The following is a 20,854-nucleotide window of genomic DNA, read 5'->3' as shown; positions in this document are numbered from 1 at the left end:
TATGTTATTTATGAAGTATGCTTTGTAAACAAGTAATTATATAATATTATATAATATGCGTTGATGATATATATTTTTTCATAAATAATGTGAGTATAATATATCATATCTATTTTTTTATTTTTTTATTAGATAAATACGAGTTTTTTCATCACTTTAATGTACATTATGATTGATATATTATATTGATCATTGTATGTGTTGATGATATATATTTTTTCATAAATAATGTGAGTATAATATATCATATCTATTTTTTTATTTTTGTATTAGATAAATACGAGTTTTTTCATCACTTTAATGTACATTATGATTGATATATATTATATTGATCATTGAAGTTGATATAACCTTATCTCATATATTTAAAAGTTTACGTTAAATTCAATGTTCAATAAGTTTCTGAATAAAAAAATTGTGAGCCAATTGCTGAACCTCCAATCTCACTTTCCAACATTGTTTATTTACATAAAAAAGTTTGGTTTTGTAGAAATAACACTATACGCCAAGTTTGGATGGGCCACTTGCCAGAACTTTCTTGTAATAATAAATAAATGTTTTTTTTGTATTATATAGACAAATTATCTTTCATATCTTCTCCCCCATTGACCCATAACTCACCACAATCCGGGGGCAGAGAAATATAAAATGAATTGAAAAATAAGAGAGTGAAAATATATAAAATGAATTGAAAAATAAGAGAGTGAAAATATATAAAATGAATTGAAAAATAAGAGTGAAAATATATAGAATTTCTCCCCGTTGACCCATAACTTACCTTGTTAAGCTCTGTATCAAACAGTATGGCTTCACATCTGACCATCCCCTTCCTGATTTATCATTATTGGACCTGTATCACCTTGCCTTCAGATATAGGTAGAAACCAGTCAATGAAATAAATCTTCCCATCTAAATTGTATTTTCATTCGCATTAACAAGATCTTAGAAAGTAGAACTCTTTATTGTCATTTCTTCGCACTGTAGCACTAGATGTACTTATGCAGAAAAAACTTTGTTGCATATACATATATATCTATCCTTGTTTAAGTCTACTACTTCAAAATTTAGTATTAGTCCTACCCAATTTCCTTAACATTAATTTACCTCTTTCTATTTTCCTTAATTATCACAGTCACAACAATGTGCATGAAATATATATAAAAAAAGCATTTAAAATATGGGGATACAAATACAAATGATGGACTTGTTTGTGTGTGCACAAATAAATACTGTAATTGTTTTGGAAGATGAAAGAACACAAATTAACTTATAACGATTAAGATTTCAAAGAAATTATATTGGATGTGAGACAGAAGAACATGTGTTGTGGGTCTCGCTGGTTTGAGAAGTATTTTAGTGTATATGTTTTGAATTTAAAATGGCAATGCTATTCTTCATGTCACCGTGCATATTCAACGGGCACTATTGGTTATATCGGGGTGAAAATGATAATTTTTTTTATATACGTTATATAAATCAATCAATTCACAACTTTCAAAGAATCTCTTATTCTATTTTCACTAATGTCTATCTACCAAACAACTATACAATTAATTTTATTTCTTGTCTATTTGACTTCAATCAACTTATTTCTATTGTTTCTTTTTTTTTTCTCTGAATGAAACACAGCAGAGTTAGGTTATTCTTAATGAATGACGTGGAGTTGCTATCTGGAAATCCTAAGATCAACTAACTAACTGGGTACAGAAACAAGCACCTCAAATGGCTTATCTAGAACTTCTGGCATGCTAAAATTGGATGGTGGATTATCATTAATAAGCCCATGTAATTGGTTGAGGTAACATGAATATTATTTTATAGATTCTTATTGGAAATGGTGTTAGTTTGAAGAATATATGTATGCATGTGAATTTTCCTTAGCTTTATGTTTTAGAAATTTAAATTATTAGATTAGGAATAAGAATCTTATTATTATTATTATATTGTATCTTGACTTCTATATAGCTAATATTATAGTAACTAACATGATAGCTCAAAGAAAATATGGATCGGAAATGGATGTTTGCTAGTCGATTATCAAAAGAATATGAAGATGGGGTGAAAGAGTTTCGTAGATTTGTAGTTGAGCATGCAAAAAACCCTAGTAGAATTATTTGTCCTTGCTTGAAGTGTTGTCATTCAAGGGTAGTGAACGTAGATGAGTTAGAAGCACATTTAGTATGCAACGGAATTGATAAAAGTTATTCATGTTGGACCAAACATGGTGAAAATCAAAAAAATGATATAGCACATAATGAGCATGATAGCACAAGTTATGCACCACAAGAGACTGACACAACATATGACTTTGACCAAGTTGAGGAGATTGCAAACATTATTGAAGAGGATATGCGAGATTGTCCTCAAATGTTTGACAAGTTGACAATGGATGCAAAAACACCATTGTATAATGGTTGTACTAGTTTCACAAGACTATCAGCGGTGTTAAAATTATTCAATGGTGCAACTACCTCTCTTCATATATGAAATTAAAGCCTACAGAGTCACTTTCCCCAATAGAAATAGAGAAAGACATATTTGGTTTTGATGAACATAAAGAAATCATTAATGCAGAAATTATTGGAGAATTATTGACTATGCATGGCTTGTTGCAACTACAATTTCTATATATATCGGGTACAATATACTACTTTTTTATAATTGACTTTAATCTTTGGTGAGTAAATTTTATGATTTTACCAACTTTTAATTCTTATATCTTTCTTTTGTAAGGTACCTATATCAAAATTTCATTAAGCCAAATCATAAGGGATTCTTCTTTTTATCACCCCAAATAACAACACATGAACTACCAATGAAAGAGAGAATGCAAAAAATAGTGAGTATATTTCTTGACAATGGGGTGATTAATAAGTTTGTTCTTGCTCCTATCAATACAGGTAATACTTTTTTTCCTAACTTTATCAATAATGTATTATTTTCAAAGTTAGATGCACAAAATCTAATTTTGTTGATGCATTTTCAATTTTAGCCAACATTAGGTCTTGCTCGGAATCAATCTTAAAATGGAGATAATTTATTATCTTGACCCATTGGCGAAAGACATTAATATGAGGCAAGATTTGAAGAAGTTGTTTGACATGTAAGAATCTTCTTAATGTGATTCACACACACACACACACATATATATATATATGTATACTTTTTGTATATATATTTGTTTTACTTATGTATGCTTCATTTTTATTATTAACAAGGGTTATACAAACCTACCGAGCTCAAAGAGGGTCTATGGTTTCAAAGTCTAAGTTATGCAATATCAAATGGACACCAATTAAGGTAGATTACAATTGTGTATTTGAAGATCAAATGATGTTGTTTTATTTGAAGGTTAATGCCAATTGTATTGATGTTTTCTAGTGTCCAAAACGATCCAACGGCCATGATTGTGGGTATTACATTTGTCGATATATGAAGGAAATTGTCACATATTGTGAATGAGGGACAATTCCAATAGATGTAAGTTATCTTAATTATATGTATTATTCATTTGTCGTAGGATTTTGATTGACTAATTTTGTTTTATTTTTCTTTGTTGTAGTATTTTCCTAGTTGCAGATGTCAACAATATTCTGACAATCAAATCATTGAAGTCAGGGAAGATTGGTGTTTTTATCTCATTAGTAAATGTTTATAGGTTAGTTGTATAATTCCTTATATAACAAAATAGGGATAGTTAGGAATAATGTTTTGGCCCCACAGTTTAGCAAAAATGGAACACGATGGATGAGTACTACAAATATTAGTTTTGCTAATTTCTTTCATGTAATATTATACTTTTTTAAAAATATATAAACATCATTAAGTTTTTTTGTGTAACTATGTAAGAATTTCAATGCCCTTTCATTTCATTTTTGCTTGATTTCATTCGAAGTCTTTATACAGGCATGTGAGTCGAAGAATAGAATGAACAAAAAATTAAATAAATTATAATAAACAATAATCAAACCAATACACATCGCTTGTTTTAAAAAATGTTATCTATTGATGAATTGAAAAAGTGTTATCCATTAATGAAAAATAGACAATGTTTGTTTGAACAAGCGCTATCTACTAATGAATTGAAAAAGCGCGCTACCTATTGATGAAAAACTACTCTCATAGACAACATTTTCTAAAGAAAGTGCTATCTATTAAAAAATATATAGATACCGCTTGTTTAGACAAGCGCTATCTATCAAGTGTCATTAGACAACACTTTTTTACAAGCGCTGTCTATTAATAGATACCGCTCCAATAGATAGCACCTAAAAAGCACTATCTATTAAGAAAAAAATAACGTTGTCTATTGCCAAATTTGGCGTAGTATAATTTTATAATTTTATAATTTTATAATTTTACAATTAATAAAATTACTTGTAAAAATAACAACGATGTCAACTAAAAATTATTCCTCAAGATAACAATAATATCAAGTACTTAATATCTATATCACCCATTTAATAAAAAAACAAATAAAAGTCAATAAAAAATTAAAATTGACTAAAAATTAGGAATTCAATTAAAGGTTTCTAACGACCTCACAACTATTAAAATGCATAATGGAAGTGTGAGACTTGTCCATTTAGAACATTTTACTCACCTTAATTATATAAGTCTCTTGATGTATAAAAAACACCTTTATTTAAATACTTAATTTGTAATCTCAAATAAAAATTTTGCCTTTTCAAGATCCTTCATTTCAAATTCTTTTTTTAAGCAATCATTTGTCTTTGTGAGCTTATTAGGAGTTCCAACGATGTTTATGTCATTTACATAAACAATAATTATGGCAAATTCATTTTTGGATCTTTTCATATAAATACAAGAACACATAGGATCATTTCTATATCTTTCTTTTATTAAGTACTCAATAAAATGATTACACCACACAAGTCCTTATTGCTTTAATCAATAGAAAGACTTGTTCAATTTTATTGAATAACCCTCTTTAGAATTTGCCTTGTTGGGCAAATAAAATCCTCCATGGATTTTCATATAGATATGATTCTCAAGAGAACCGTACAAATCAGTTGTAACTTCATCCATTAGATGTAAATGCAAACTTTGTTGTGCAACTAGGATAATCAAATATTGCAATGTTGTTGCATCCAATATCAGAGAATATGTCTTTTCAAAAATCAATATCAGGTTTTGTGGAAAACCTTGAGCAACCAATTGTGCTTTGTATCTAACAATTTCATCATTCTTAATTTGATTTTTGCGCAAAATCCATATGTACCCAACGGATTTCACACCTTCAGGTGTGCGAACCATAGGTCCAAAAACCTTTTGTTTAGCAAGCAAATCTAATTATGCTAATTTGCATATTTCGTTTTGGCCAATCATGTCTTTGTCGACAATCTTCAATGATCATTGGTTATTAATCCTCATTATCATTCATAATATTCATCGTTATATTATATGTAAAAGTTTCGTCAATGTTGACTTCATTTTGGTTCCATATTATATGATTCATTACATAATTTACTGAGATCTCATCATTTTCAACAATTTTAGGTACCTGAGGTTCTTCTGGAACCGAATCATTAATTATGTCAAATGAATATTTTGGGATTTACACCTTTTCATTTAGGTCATCTTGCATTTTAGCTCCATTTCCCATTCAAGAGTTTTTATCTTTAGAACCAATAGGCCTACCACGCTTCAAGTGTGTCTTTGGAACTAACTAACCTACCACGCTTCAAGCGTGTTATGAATCAATATCAATTATCTTCTAAGCATTAACAACTGGTATTAGTTACCATTTTTTTTGTCAGTAAAACATAAGGTAATTGATTGACTAATTTTGAAAATGAATTATCCTTTGAAACTTCTAATTCACATTCTTTTGTACGAGGATCAAGACGAGATAATGATAATTTACTCCAACCAATACATTTTTCCAATTGTTTTCTTTCTCCCCTAATGTTGGAAAAACTTATTCATCAAAGTGACAATCGAAAACTCGAATTGTAAATAAGTTTTTTGTTGGTAGTTCAAGATATTTCATTATTGAGGGAGAATCATATCCAACATATATTCTCAATTGTCTCTCAGGACCCATCATAGTCTCTTTTGGTGGGGAAAACATATACACCACACCTAAAAATTCTTACATGAGAATATTAGGTCACTGACCAAAAACCAATTGCATAATAGAGTATTTGTGACAACTTGTTGACTTGATGCGAATCAATAATGCAACATGCAAAATTGCATATCTCCAAATAGCCATTGGAAGATTAGCTCTCATAAGTAATGGTCTTGTAACCAATTTTAGACGTTTTAGTAATGATTTCGCAAGTCTATTTTGAGTATGAACATGTGCTACTGGATGCTCAACTTTAATTCCAATTGATATACAATACTCATGAAAAACATGAGATGTAATTTCACCAGTATTATCAAAACAAAATTTCTTAATTAGATAATCTGGGAAATGAGCTCTTAACTGTACTAATAACTTTGCAAATACTTGATTGCGAGTTGATAATAAACAAATATGTGACCATCTAGTTGATGCATCAATTAAAACCATGAAATATATAAATGACCCACATGGTAGGTGTATTGAACAATAAATATCACCATTTATTCGTTTTGAAAATGAGATTAACTCATTTCTAATTTTTATGGTGATGGTCTTATTATCAACTTTTGTGAACGTATAGTACATGAGAACTCATTGGTCTGAAGAAGTTTCTTGACTATTAAGTGAGTGTCCATATAAGTTTTTCAACTACTTTTCGCGTCATGATATATCTAGGATGACCCAACCGATCATGCCAAACAAGAAATTCATTTCTATTAGTAAGCTTCTAGCTTACAATGACATGCGTCTCAATTGCATTACTATATGTGTATTATAAGCCATAAGATAAGGCTAATAATTTCTCCAATACACATTTTATATTCGACTCAATTCAAGTGATATAAAGATATTCAATATCTCCTTCATTATTTGTCTCAATATGATATCCATTTAGACAAATATCCTTGAAACTTAATAAGTTTTTATTAGACTTAGGAGAATAAAATGCATTTTTAATATGCAATCTTGTACCTATGGGTAGAATTACAATAGCTCTTTTAGAGCCTTCAATTACATTTGTAGTACCAGAAATAATACTAACATTGACTTCTTGCATTACTAAACAAGAGAAAAATTTATGGTTTAATTATGCCTTTGGTCCCCATTTTGGAGTCAAAATCTCAAAATAATACTAACATTGACCAAAGGCATAATTAAACCAAAATTATTACTCTTGAAAATTGTATGAGTTGTTGCACTATCAATAAGACATATCCTCATCATTGGTGCTAATGCCAACATTCATTCTTCATATAAACTTAAATATCAATATGAGAAAATCATTTTTTTAACACTCTCATAACCAATAAGGTGATCAATGCTTTCATTTGATTTAGCAAAGAAAATAATAATATCAAGATGAGTAGCATCCATATGGCCATGATAAGAATCACCATCTTCATAAGCAAAGTGTGTTTCTATGTTCTTCTCATTATTTGTAAGATGCTTTGGTGTACGACAAGTACAACTCAAATGGTCTTTACCATGGTAATGATAACATATACTTTCTTCTTATTTGCAACATTTTCACATTTTTCTTTCCCCTTTTTTACATTATTGTGTCACTTTTGGTGACAAAATTTGCCTTTGAAATTTCCTTTATAACCATGTCCATAATCAATATCACAATCATGAAAATATAAATCAAATGTTGCTCAGATGCTTTATTTCTTTCTTTAATAGGGATGGCAATGGGGTGGGGCGGGCACAAGTTTCGCTATCCCATACCCATCCCTGTAAAAAAAAATCATCCCCATCCTCATACCCAAACCCAACGGATATCAAACTTTTGTCTCATCCCCATCCCCACCGGATAACAGGTATAATCTCGTACCCATACCCGTACTTGTTTTCTTACTACTTTAATATCAATTTTAATTAATTTTTATAAAATAATAAAAAATTATGGTAAAGGAAACATAATATTATCGAATATTCAATATTAGGAGGATGGTTGTTTCTTCGATATCAAATACTTTGAAATAAATTAAAATTGTTTACATTTTATATTAGACTACCAAATAAAATTTTATGAGAACCAAAATATTTATTAAATTTACGAACATTAATGAAACCTAGTTGATAAAATTTAAAATTATTTAAAAAAAAATAAAAGGCAAAAAAAAAAATATTCAAATTAAAATATATTTTAAATGTTTGTTTACTTCAAATTTTTAAATTATAATGAATCTCTTTTTTATACACTAATAAAAGTTATACATCACTTGATAAAAAATGACGCAAATAATAAATAATAAACATAATAATAAAATTTGAACATAGATCTTGTATCTTTTGAATTCCAATATATGTTGGATGGTGATAAAAAATATTCATAACAATTACATTAAATTTTTATATTGTAGTAAATAAAAATTATGTATACAATTATAGTGAAAAAAATTAAAGTATGATTGTAATAAGTTAGAAAATAAAAAATAATTAGATAAAATATATCGAAATAGTATTCTACATGATGAAAATAAACAAAAAATAAAAATATTAAAAAATTAATAAATGTGTGTCTTATAAACAATTTGGAGACTATTAAAATGAATCCCACAAAGGAAAATAAATGTATAATTAAGGGTATGATAAGATGAAAAATATCTTAGAGATCTAAGAAAAAAATTCAAATATCAACATATATACTTAATGGTTGAGAAATAACAAAAAAAATTTTAGCGAAAAAAAAGTTCTTCAAATGAAACAAAAATTAATAATAATAATAATAAGTAATTTTTTTATATTACCTAGTAAATGAAATGTTTATGTTATTAAAAATTTAAACTGAGAGTATTAAACATTCTCATGTGAAAGAAAAATATACAATAAATAAAAATATTAAAAAATAATAGAAATAATCAAATGTTAGAAATAATTTTTTTTAATTAACATACATCATTTTAACATAATTACATAAAGGTTATGATAAGATAAAAAATATATTGGAGATGCAAATGAGTTTTATAACAAACCAAATAATTAAAAGAAATAAAAAGTAGAAAGTGTATATATATATATATATATATATAGGGTTACTTAATTAATTGTGAATATTTTAATAATTTAAACGAGGATGGAGATATGACAGGGACGAATATTATGGCGGGGATATGTACATCCGCATCTCCATCCCCATACCCAATTGACAAAATCAGGGATTCCTCATACCCATACCCATATCCCATCAATGCGGGGATTCCCATCAAAACGGGGATGGGTTCGGACAATACCCACTAGGGTGGGTTTATTTGTCATCTTTATTCTTTAATGGTATCACCAAGACCCATGACATCTAAATGTATTTCAACATTTAATATTTAATATCCAATATAAGTAATTCTTCCTTGTAATATCAAGGGTCACAAATTCAAATTTTGCAATTTTCGCGTGTTTAGAACTAGCACATAAAATAATAATAATAATAATAGTAATAATAATAATAATCACCATCATAATAAAATAATAATAATAAGATGAAGAAGAAAATTGATAAAGTCAAACAATTCTTATTTCAAAATTAAAAATATAAGAAAAAATTTGTAAATGAATAAAGGATTAACAAGAGCCTAGATTGCGATATGCAGAACATTGTCCTTGAAGAGAAAAAAACTTCCACTAGTCCTTAGTTGGTTGAAGAATCGTGCTGATAACGTGTTATAAAATAAAGCTAATAACATAGAGAAGAATAGAAGAAAAAAAATAGAGAATGAGAGAATATGGAACAACTTCTTTTTACTACTAGGAAGAGTCCTATTTAAGGATACAAATCAAATAATTAATACAAAATAATATCATCGTATGAGTATTTGTATCATTAATCATTAATTCATAATAGAAACTTCTCAAAAGTACTTTTGATAGAGGATTAAACTTTTTCATAGAAAATTTTAAAAGAAAGTTTTATCTCTATCATTCATGTTTCTTATGATTTTAAGAAAACAATTTGTGGATGGAAAATAATTTATTTTGAAGATACTATGATAATTTCATATGTCCTTGTTTTTATAAATAGTGTCAAAATTAATATATATATATATATATATATATATATATATATATATATATATATAATGTTAAAATAAAAGTACTAATAATCTCTTTCTCCTTCGTTTTGATGAATTAATTAAAAGAAAAAGCCAATTAGATCTTATCTTGCTATATTTACAACTGAAAAAGGAGATGTGACTTTATAAATAGTGTCAAATTAACATATTAATATATAATTTTAATTTTAAAATAAAAATACCAATAATTTCTTTCTTCTCCGTTTTGATTAATTAATGAAAACAAAACCGAATTAGATCTTATCTTGCTATATTTACAACTGAAAACGGAGATGTGATTACGAGCTGGTGCGCGGCCATTGCTTCCGCCATTCTCCTCTTCATATCTCTTCGTGTTAGGGTTTTCGAAGTTTGACTTTCCCTTCGTTTTTTCTCACTCACTACATTTCTTCATGGTCAATTCATTTCCCAAACCTATAATTAACCTTATCCAACGCAAAACTGCAGTTCCTTCGTAGTTTCTTTAGCTAATTTGAGAAATCCACGCCATTCGACAGGACACACTGTTCTTCGTGAGAAGCTGAAGATGACGAGGAAAACGAGTAACTGTGCCATATGCGATAATTCGAATCAAGCTTCTATTTGTTTTATCTGTGTTAACTACAGGTTTTCTTTAGTGCAATTTTTATGTTATTGCGTTTCGTGTATTTTATTGGTTGATTTGTTTATTTATTTCATTTTGATGATATTTTTAGGTTGAATGAGTATAATACTTCCTTGAAGTCGCTGAAAGACCGTCGAGATTCTTTGTACTCAAAATTAAGCGATGTTCTTGTCCGCAAGGTCTGAATTACGGCTTGTCTTGTAATACACTAAATCGCATGATTCTAAGTTAGTAGATATTTGAAAATTAATGCGATCCTCTTCAATTTTCTTTTAAATGCATGGAGTGCAACAAAATTTTTTAAGCTTAGGGGTATGGGTATGTGCAAATGTTAGATGAAAAAGAGTAAAATAAATACATCAATGAATTGTAGGAGACCTTAAATTCAATGGTGGCAGGGAAAGGAAGAAATTCCCTAGTGTACATGATGTATTAGCTGTACTATTGCAGTCATATAGGACTTCACTTTCATTGATAGAAATCATTCCTGCTGGTATTTTGTTTGACAACGATAAAATATTGGTGGTCTTATTTTACGTCTGACTAAGCATTAATGCACTCAAACGATATGCACAATGAAGTGGTGAAAACAAATGTTTATTCTATGTTACAAGGAATGTCTACCATTTCCATCTAATAAGAAAGGTCCCTTAGACAAAGGACAAATCACATTAGAAGGGAGTCTTGGACAAAGAGACAAGTTTTTCTTCACCAAATCCCTAAGCCAAACATTGACAATTTTGAAAAAACTATTTACTTCATACAATATTGCAATTTAGACAAATAAAGGAAATCTACATTGTGTAATAAGAAGATAAGTACATCCAACTATTGGGATGTTGCATAAAGAAAAAAGAAGAATTTATTGCTGCATAGAGTGCATTTAATGCATCTATATTATTATCAAGTTCTTCTAACGAAAGGTATTGCAATCATATAGGACTTCACTTGCATTGATAGAAACTATTCTTGCTGGTCGAAGAAACCCATTTTGGTCTATAGTCATATGCCCAAGAATAAGAGGCAGGATGGATTGTTTAGTGATATTTCTGCTTTGGGGTAATTCTGTTTCGGTTAGCAAAGGTAGAGTATTTGGGGAATGAATGATTCTTTCAGAGGGGAGTGCGGTTGGCTATATTTTCCTTTGTAAGAATATTGGGATTATCCTTAGGATCCGTTTGTTGATATTTGGAGCAAAGAGATTCCTCTCTTGCTTCTCTCTGGAAATATGTCTTCTTGTCTCTATTTTTTTATTTTCATTCTACGTGTAGGCACCTTTGATACACATTGTATCATTGGTGCTTTCATTGAGAGAAGCTTGTCTATCCGCATTTGAGTATGAGAATGATGTCACAGCCTCTCGACATACTTGAATTTGACCTCACTGTGTTTAAGCTCGCAATCCAGTCCCATGAAACCTCCATCATTGTGCAATTTGCAATGATGAAGTCGCACTAGTCGAAGCTTGACTTCTTTCTCCATTATCGTTGACCCCTCGCTCTCTGTTTGGACCATTGCTGATGAGATGTGCTCAACATGACTCTTGATTCTCATTTCCTCTCCTAGTTCTCAAACACAAAATTAACCTCCTTTAATGAAACTGTGCATGCCAAATGTATGGACCTTCCCTCCTTCTCTGGAGAGGATTTTGTGGGAAGGCTTGTGAAGGATGATATGTACTTCTCCATCTAGGATATGCCCAAGAAATTGGTAATTCTCCTACTCCCAATTACTCTTGTTGCAATGGGTTCTTGTTTTTGAAAGTGTGCTCCATGCAACGTTTTCTGGAGGAGATTATGGTTTTACTAAGACATAGCCTTTGTCACTCTTTTAAAACAGTATAACGTGACATTTGTTGGAGGACATTATGGTTTTACTAAGACATAGCCTTGCTGCCGACTTCTTTTGGAAGGGAATCAAACAAGTCATCACAGGTCTGCCATGCTTGCATGAATTTGAGATGATACTGGTCGTCGTAGGCAAATTGTCCAAATAAGTGCATTTGCTTCCCCTAAAGCATCATTTTACAGGAAGGTTTGTTGCAGAAGTGTTAGTTCGTGAGGTAGCTAAATTTTACGGTTTTCCTAAGTCTATCATTTAGTGACCCCTTTTTCTTGGGCAGCTTTTGGAGTGAATTATTTCACCTTCAAGGAACCATGTTGCATATGAGCACATCCTACTATCCACAAACAAATCGACTAAGGAAGTGGTGAATCACTGTTTAATATTTTTGCTTTGCTTTTCCTTCGAGCAACCAGCCAAATGGTACATGTGGATCTCTTGGGTCAAATTCTAGTATAACACCTCTTCCCTTATGGCTACAAGTTCAACACTCTTTAAAATTGTTTTTGGTCATACTCCACCCTTCTTGGTTAAACTCCAGTGGACTCGATTGCTGCTGTCTTGATTGCTGGGATGAAGAACTGTGACAATTGAAGTATTGTCTCCATCGAGCTCAGCAAACCATGAAGAATGCTAACAAGCATGCTAACTTGGTGTCGGAGATCGAGTGTTGTCGAGATATTTTAGGAAGTTTCAAATTTGATTTCTATTGTTTAACTTTATATATTGGTTCTATCTCGATTTTGTTACTAGCATATCAGTCCCACAATCTTAGGGATTTGTTTCCCTGAATAAGCAGTGCTTAATTCTAAAATTATCCAATTAATGTATGTAATGAGACTGAATAAGAGAGAAATTATTTTTCTTCTAAACTTGAGAGGTGTAAGTCAAGCTCTGTCCCTATCGCCAACTTTCAATGGCTTGCTGCATCAATTCCAAACTCCCCACTACTACGAACCATTTTAAATTCTTTCTAAGGTTGGAGCCACTGCATACAAGTTGCGGTTACTCAACCAGGTTCAGATTCACCCAATTTTTCACATGTCTTAACTGAAGCAATCCGTCACCAAGGGATCTCCTTTAGCTGTCCTGTCTCCTGGTCTTATATCTGCTGTGGCAAACCTCCAGCCCCAGAGGCAGTGCTTGCTGTGTGAGGAGGCAAAGACTCAACCCATTTTGCAGAATGGCTCATCCTTAGGAAGTCACAACCTGTCAAGGAACCCATTGGGAGTTTGCAACATACATTTGAGCTACATTTCCAGGTTTCAGCCTTGAGGACAAGTCTAATTCTGTTGGGCAGGGTATTGATAGAAACCATTCCTACAGGTGGAATAAGCTTGTTCGGGTCTATAGTCATAGGCCCAAGAATAAGAAGCAGGATTTTGTTTTGGGGTATTTCTATTTGAGTTTGGTAAGTAAAGGAGGGGTATTTGGGGAATGGCTGATTTTGTTAGAGGGGACTGTGTTGGTTATATTTTCCCTTTGTAAGAATGTTGGGATTATCCTTGGGATCTGTTAGTGGATATTTGGAGCAATTCCTCTCTTGCTTGGGAGAGCTCTGCTCTCTGGACACTTGCTTTCTTGTCCCTCAATTCTGTTATTTTTGTTCTCTGACTGCAGTTACCTCTGACAGGCATTGTATCATGCACCCTAGATTAAAATTTAATTCGTATTCCAGCTCCCAATCTATTAAGTTACTTGTAAGTGGTATAAATAACATGATTGTTTTCTACTGGTTGTGCCTTTTGCTCTGCATGCTTATGTTAGTGTACCCTTTTTTTTTCCTCCATGAATCATAGTGCCGGTTCTTCTTATTGCTTTGGCCATAGTTGACTAATATGTAGTTTGGAATATACCATTGGCGGCTAATGCGCTCTGCTACAACCTTGTATTTCTGCAAGGCACCTTGTGACATTGATATTCAGTTGTTCTAATTGTTTTGTTCATAATGTGGATAAGGGAAAGGGAGATGACCAAGTGAATTGGAGAGTGCTTCAAAATGAAAAGCTTGCAAGGTTGAAGGAGAAACTTCGTCGCAGTAACGAACAAGTTACTCAAGGTTAGAAACCTTTGTACACGATATAAATTTCTATAGATGCAAATTTCAATTTGAACCTAAAGTAATGGTTAACATCACAGGAAGAGCTAAGATAGAGACTGTGTCTGCTGATCTGAAACTTAAATATGGGTTACTTGAGTCTGCCCTTTCTACGGTATTTCAGTTATTGTTTTTGACTTTACTGTGCCAGTGCTATTGCTATGGTCATATGGGTATTATTGGTGTAGTTTAATTCGAATGTATATTTTGATGCTGGATGATTTATTTATTTTTTTCTTTACAGTTGGAAAAAAATCGAGTGGAACAACTTGAGAAGTTCTACCCAAATCTTATATGCACCCAGAGCCTAGGGCATGTGAGCACTGTTTTTAGTGGTTGCTTTTAATATTTGGTATTTTTGTTTTATGGATAGTACTGGTTTTCCAAGTAAAATAATATGATATAAAAATGAGTATTTAAAACTGTTCGGTTTTTCCTTAAGATTTAATCACATGTCAAGGTTAAAGATTTATATTGGCTTAATGCTTTCTTTTTAAAGTCATAGATGGAGTATCTGTTGCTTTTCTTGTAAGCTCAAAATTAACCTTTATAAATTTATTTTGCAGGTGGCAATTACCTCTGAGCGTCTCCATAAGCAGTCTGTGGTGATAAAACAGATATGCAAGTTGTTTCCACAACGTCGGGTAATATAAATCTATGATGATTACATTTTTTTGGTTTAACTCAGTGAATGTGTGTTTGATTCATTAAGTTCAATTTCCTCTTGTGATTGTCAGTTATTGTGCTTACTACTCGGGTAGAATATAGTGGGACTTGAGTTCATTACAGTAATCATATGCATTGTAGATTTGTCATAGATATTTGCTCTGGCAACTCACTATTTGTTCTTCAAACATTTTTTATACCATGTTGTCACTTTAGGACAATCAGCGTCATCACTACATGGAAAAATGGTGTATTTAAGGAGGTTTGGGTGAATACGTGTGGCTATTATATTGTCACGGTTTCTTCACTGGGTGAAGTGAAAGAGAGAGCGTTATTCCTAATTTAACATTTCTATTCATTTCAAAAGTTTGGTTAATTGAAATGAATTACAAATTTACTCAAGGAAATAGCAGTACTAATGTTATGTCATTACAAAAGCCATTGTTAGAAAATAGATAAAAATATTTGTTTAATGTTCTTAAAATTTAAGAAAAACTCTGTATAGGGGAAAGTTAAGATGCTGGCATCTCTTTTATAATTGATAAGTTTTTGGTCTGAAATAATAAATTGCTACCACTCTGTGACACATAATAAGAATTAGGTAAACTATAGCGTTATATGCTCTGATATTATGCCCCTTTCAAACATTCCTGTGGTCTTGTCCTTCTGGTGTCAGGTGGCCGTAGAGGGAGAGATAAGGGATGGTCGTCGTGGTCAATACGATCAAATTTGCAATTCACGATTACCCAAAGCACTTGATCCCCACTCTGTTCCATCAGAAGAGCTTTCCGCTTCTTTGGGGTAGGCATTTTTTTCTTTTGTATTAGTTAGGTCTTATCTGCATGCATAGTGCATTTTTAAAAGTGAATTATATCCGGGGTAGACAACACTTTTGTTCTAAAAAATATTGTAATATATTCATGTCAATTAGAAAATTCCTTATTGTATCTTAAATTATAAATTAAAATATTTTTCGTTACATAGTAACCTGTTATTTTCATGTTTGCATCTTGCAAAGCAGATACATGGTGCAACTTTTAAATCTTGTTGTTCACAACTTGGCTGCCCCCGCACTTCATAACTCAGGGTTTGCGGTAAGTAATGTCCGAGCAATAGATAAATGTTAAGTCAATAACGTGTTCAAAAATTTGATGGCCATTGAATGTTAGAATAGCATTGAAATTTACGTGTTGAATGTTGATATGTTTTTAACTTAAGGCATACTAACAGCAGACTTTTTAATGTGCTTTAAATTTAATGTTCTCTCTACTACTGGTTAAAATATATTGGAAAGATTCAAAATCACGAGTGGAACTCGTTAAACAAGTGAAACTAGTAACATTTTTTGTGATTTCCTTTATTTTTTATTAATTAATAACAGTGTTCAAGAGTGTTATTCAGATTTCTCTTATAACTTTTCATTTGTATACACTGCTACTGCTATCTGCATAAAATTATTCCTCTTTTGGACATTATTGATCTTGTTCCGAATGCTGTCTATTTGATGCAAGCATTTTGGTTTGATGCTTATAAGATTTTTAAGATTTCACCTTGCTGAAAGTTAACAGGAGTCTGGGAAAAGAGAATCGTTTTTACATATTTTTGTACATTCTATTGAGTGTACATGAAAACAAACTTGATATCTTTGCTAATGTCTAATATTAGTGGGTTTTGATGTACGCAAAATGTGATTAAGTGTTTAAATTGTCTAACATTTCCTACTCCTTTTGTCCTCCAATTTGTATTCTCATTTGTATTTTTGTTTATGGCTGAGGCTGACCCATCTGTGTTGTCTTAATGATGCACTTTATCCTTTTATTTTCCTATTTATTGGAAATTAATAATGTAATTTTGCAATCGTAATGCATATTATCTTTTTTTGTGTTACCTCAGGGTTCTTGCTCTCGAATATGGCAACGAGATTCTTATTGGGATGCACGTCCATCCTCAAGGAGGTATTTTGGTCGAAAATATATTTGGATTGAGTATCAGGAACTTGAATATTTTAACCTGGTATAATTTCTTTTTTTCAGCAATGAATATCCCCTTTTCATACCTCGACAAAATTATTGCTCTACTGCTGGAGAAAACTCATGGTCTACTGATAAAAGCTCAAGCAATTTCGGAGTTGCTTCAATGGAATCTGAGAAGAGAAATCGCCCAGATTCATCTGGGAATAGTAACTTTAACTATTCTTTAGCTTCTTCGCATTCTGTTCAAACACATAAAGATTTGCAGAAAGGGATTTCACTTTTAAAGAAAAGTGTTGCATGCATCACAGCTTACTGTTACAACTCCCTATGTTTGGATGCTCCATCAGAGGGATCAACGTTTGAGTCATTTGCCAAGTTATTGGCTACACTATCATCATCGAAGGAAGTTCGATCTGTTTTTTCCTTGAAAATGGCTCAATCTAGGTATTGTTGTATTTATTTAATATTCCATAAAATGGACATAATCCATGATACTTTATATACATTGTAGAAACATTAGTAAATATTTCCAAGTTAACCTTGTGTTGACATAATTTTGATATTTTATGAAGCATTTTTGTATGATTTAATTACCGCGAAAACCTTATCCCATTAGCGGCATTTTGATGTCTTAAGAAGCATTTATACATGGATCACACAATTCGATTTATTTGGTTTGATTAAAGACAAAATGGTCGGAGAATTGTTTAGCGTGAGATTGCTCTTAACAACTTCTACCAATGTTTTTCTTGGTCTCCCTCTACTTCTCGCATGACTAAAATACATGCATTCTATTCTCCTCATCGGTGCTTCCAGTGACTTTTATATGTGTCCAAACCCGGTTAACTATTTTTCTATTATTTTATTTTCTATTGTTTTTCCTCTAATGGTACTACTCCAATAGCCTTTTCTTTCCTGTTGGAACTGGCTGTCAGAAGAACAAAGTAACCCGGGTCCTCAAAATTTCTGAGGCACTATTGTGTAGGGGAGCATGTGTCAGAGCTCCATCCAGATTCTTGAATTTATTTTTATGGCTTCTTTCTCACTTTTGAAGGGTTTCTGTTTGAAGTAACGTTATGATTTTTACGCAAAGTTTGCTGCAACGTTAACTTGTTTAGGATGTAGATACAGATAGCATTGAGTTTGAATTTTTTCTCCTTTTTCCTTTGATTCAGGACATGCAAGCAAGTTCAACAATTAAACAAATCTGTATGGAGTATGAATTCTGCTATTTCATCAACCACTTTACTGGAAAGTGCACACTCTGTGCCCACAACGGTAGGTTCTCTCGTCACTTCTAATTTGTGGTAAAAAGCTGGCAGTGTTAATTGAATTTCTTATGCTTTAGTGCCTTAGATTCATCGCTTACCCATTAAAACAAGTGTCTAGCTTGGGGATTTCTAAGAATTACTTGAAAACGAGTATAAAACTTTCTGGGTGAAATTCTTCAATTATTTTTTTCAATAACAGAAATACTTCAACATTCAGTGGATACAAGTTTGTTCTAAGTTAATTTTGACATCCCTTTTAAGAGATCAACATCTGTATTTTCGAGTTACATTCCTCTACTTACCTCGCCCATACCCTAACTACATAATTAATATCACTGTTTTAAGTAACTTCCTAACTCCGAGCAGTGTGTCTTTGTTACACTCACTTCTATTGTTTGTGAAGAGCTGGACTGTATCTGTATGTACAATAGTTAAATCACTGACCCTAAGATAGTGCTTTCATAAGCAATATTATTACTTACAATACCTAGGATAAATGTATCTGGGCACAATAATAACTTTCATTTTCATATAATGGGCATCTTCATTTTTATTATCAATGTTTATCACTAATGGATTTTATTCTTTTCCCTATTTCAGAGAATTGAAAATTATCTGCCAAGCTCTACTGCTAGTTATCTTTACGCCACTGATTTATCTGACGGCAAAAATGAGTGCCTTATTGAAGGGTGGGATATTGTTGAGCATCCCACTTTTCCACCCCCACCATCGCAAAGCGAGGATGTTGAGCACTGGACTCGAGCCATGTTCATAGATGCTAAAAGAAAGTGATCTTCATCTGCAACAGACTTATGGATTCTGTATGCTCCTTTCAACAATTTTTTTTTTTTTTTGCTTAGTTATTGACAAGAATTCACCGGTTGATAGTAATCCCACCTTTTCACACAAGTGCATATTTGGCCAACACTTCATGAGAAATGATCACTTCATTTTATTTTTCTTTCAATAGCTCTCGTAGAAATATTTTCATTTAAAGCTTATTAACCCCAAAATAAACTGCTTCGAAGTGTGCTAAGCAGCACTGATATTTATTCCTTAACCTATAGAAAAACACATGAAAGTTTCACGGTTGAGTTCCAAGTAGTAGTTTTTATAGAATATGGTTATCGAGCTAACTGTTTACTGCTTCATGTTATCCCCATTGCGTTTTTCCTTTTTCGGGTTAATATGCATGGAAGAGTTGATATATATATATATATATATATATATATATATATATATATATATATTTTAAGAATGTAATTGAACTGATGTAAGTTTAACTTTGAAAGGTTCATGACTGATGGATTCAAATTAATTAATGATTGATGTTGCCCTGAGTTTTAGCTTTAGCTGCACATGCAACTGAGCCATTTCATTTAAACTTTTAACTTCAGACAGACTCCACCTCAGTTTTTTATGAGTATGTGTATTGTGATTCTGAAGCCTTAACACTCATAATTAGCGAATATTAGATTTGACATTGAACCTGAACCATGCAGCATTTTTCCTTGTTCGAGTAGTTCTTATTATTTGTAATACAATGAAAGCCTATATTTTCTTTTTTTACTCTCTTGCTAATTAGAACTTTTTGTACTTGTCAGGTTGAAGGGAATGATTTCACTCTTGTCAGGTAGCATGGTGTGAAAGGCCATATAAGATTCTTGAGGATTAATTTGTAAACTAATTGGAATATTTTAGTTGCCCTCTTGTTTGTAAATATGCATTATTATAGACTAATGATAATTATGTAAATATATAGGCAAGGTTTATTAATTTCGCCAAAATCTGATCAATAATAACTGATTCACTATTATAGTCAATCATTATGATTTCACCGGAGTTGGACACCTTAGTTGTTTTAACTGCTAGTGGTATAATCAGATTCATGTATCCTTTAATTGTCTTTTGAAGAGATAAACAATGATTCTGTTATCTTGAACGTCTTTTAAGGATCAAAGTAGGTGTAAATGCATAATGAAATCTGAAAATTATCATTCAAGTATTTTAGAAAATTGATTCAAACTTCGAGATAAATGCTTAGTTGTTTTTGCTGATCTTCTCTAAAATATTGCTAAGAAGTCTTCGAATGATTTAACTGTTAAACCATTACTTATGCATAGTACTACTGACCCAGGACTCGGTATCTTAGCCATGTTTGACATTTCCTGAAAGTTAGTCTCACTTACAGATCACTTACAGAGGAAGGTAAATAGAAGATGGTGATGAACAGTAG

The 20,854-nt window shown here is 31.4% G+C and overlaps 1 protein-coding gene across 1 annotated transcript; it reads left to right on the top strand.

Annotated features, from left to right (window-relative positions):
* Positions 1-10,386: 10,386 nt before the first annotated feature.
* LOC114194578 lies at positions 10,387-20,455 on the top strand. Its single transcript, XM_028084908.1, has 14 exons — positions 10,387-10,559; positions 10,662-10,770; positions 10,860-10,947; positions 14,570-14,669; positions 14,750-14,823; positions 14,953-15,024; positions 15,275-15,352; positions 16,051-16,175; positions 16,396-16,468; positions 17,268-17,329; positions 17,408-17,791; positions 18,523-18,625; positions 19,219-19,439; positions 20,223-20,455. The coding sequence occupies exons 2-13, from the start codon at positions 10,691-10,693 to the stop codon at positions 19,408-19,410; spliced, it is 1,431 nt and encodes a 476-aa protein (XP_027940709.1). The 5' UTR covers positions 10,387-10,559; positions 10,662-10,690; the 3' UTR covers positions 19,411-19,439; positions 20,223-20,455.
* The last annotated feature ends 399 nt before the right edge of the window (positions 20,456-20,854 follow it).

This window comes from Vigna unguiculata, chromosome 8, assembly GCF_004118075.2.
Source record: "Vigna unguiculata cultivar IT97K-499-35 chromosome 8, ASM411807v1, whole genome shotgun sequence".
NCBI classification, from domain to species: domain Eukaryota; kingdom Viridiplantae; phylum Streptophyta; class Magnoliopsida; order Fabales; family Fabaceae; genus Vigna; species Vigna unguiculata.
Note: the sequence above shows the minus strand (reverse complement) of the source record. Positions and strands in the feature narration are given on the sequence as shown.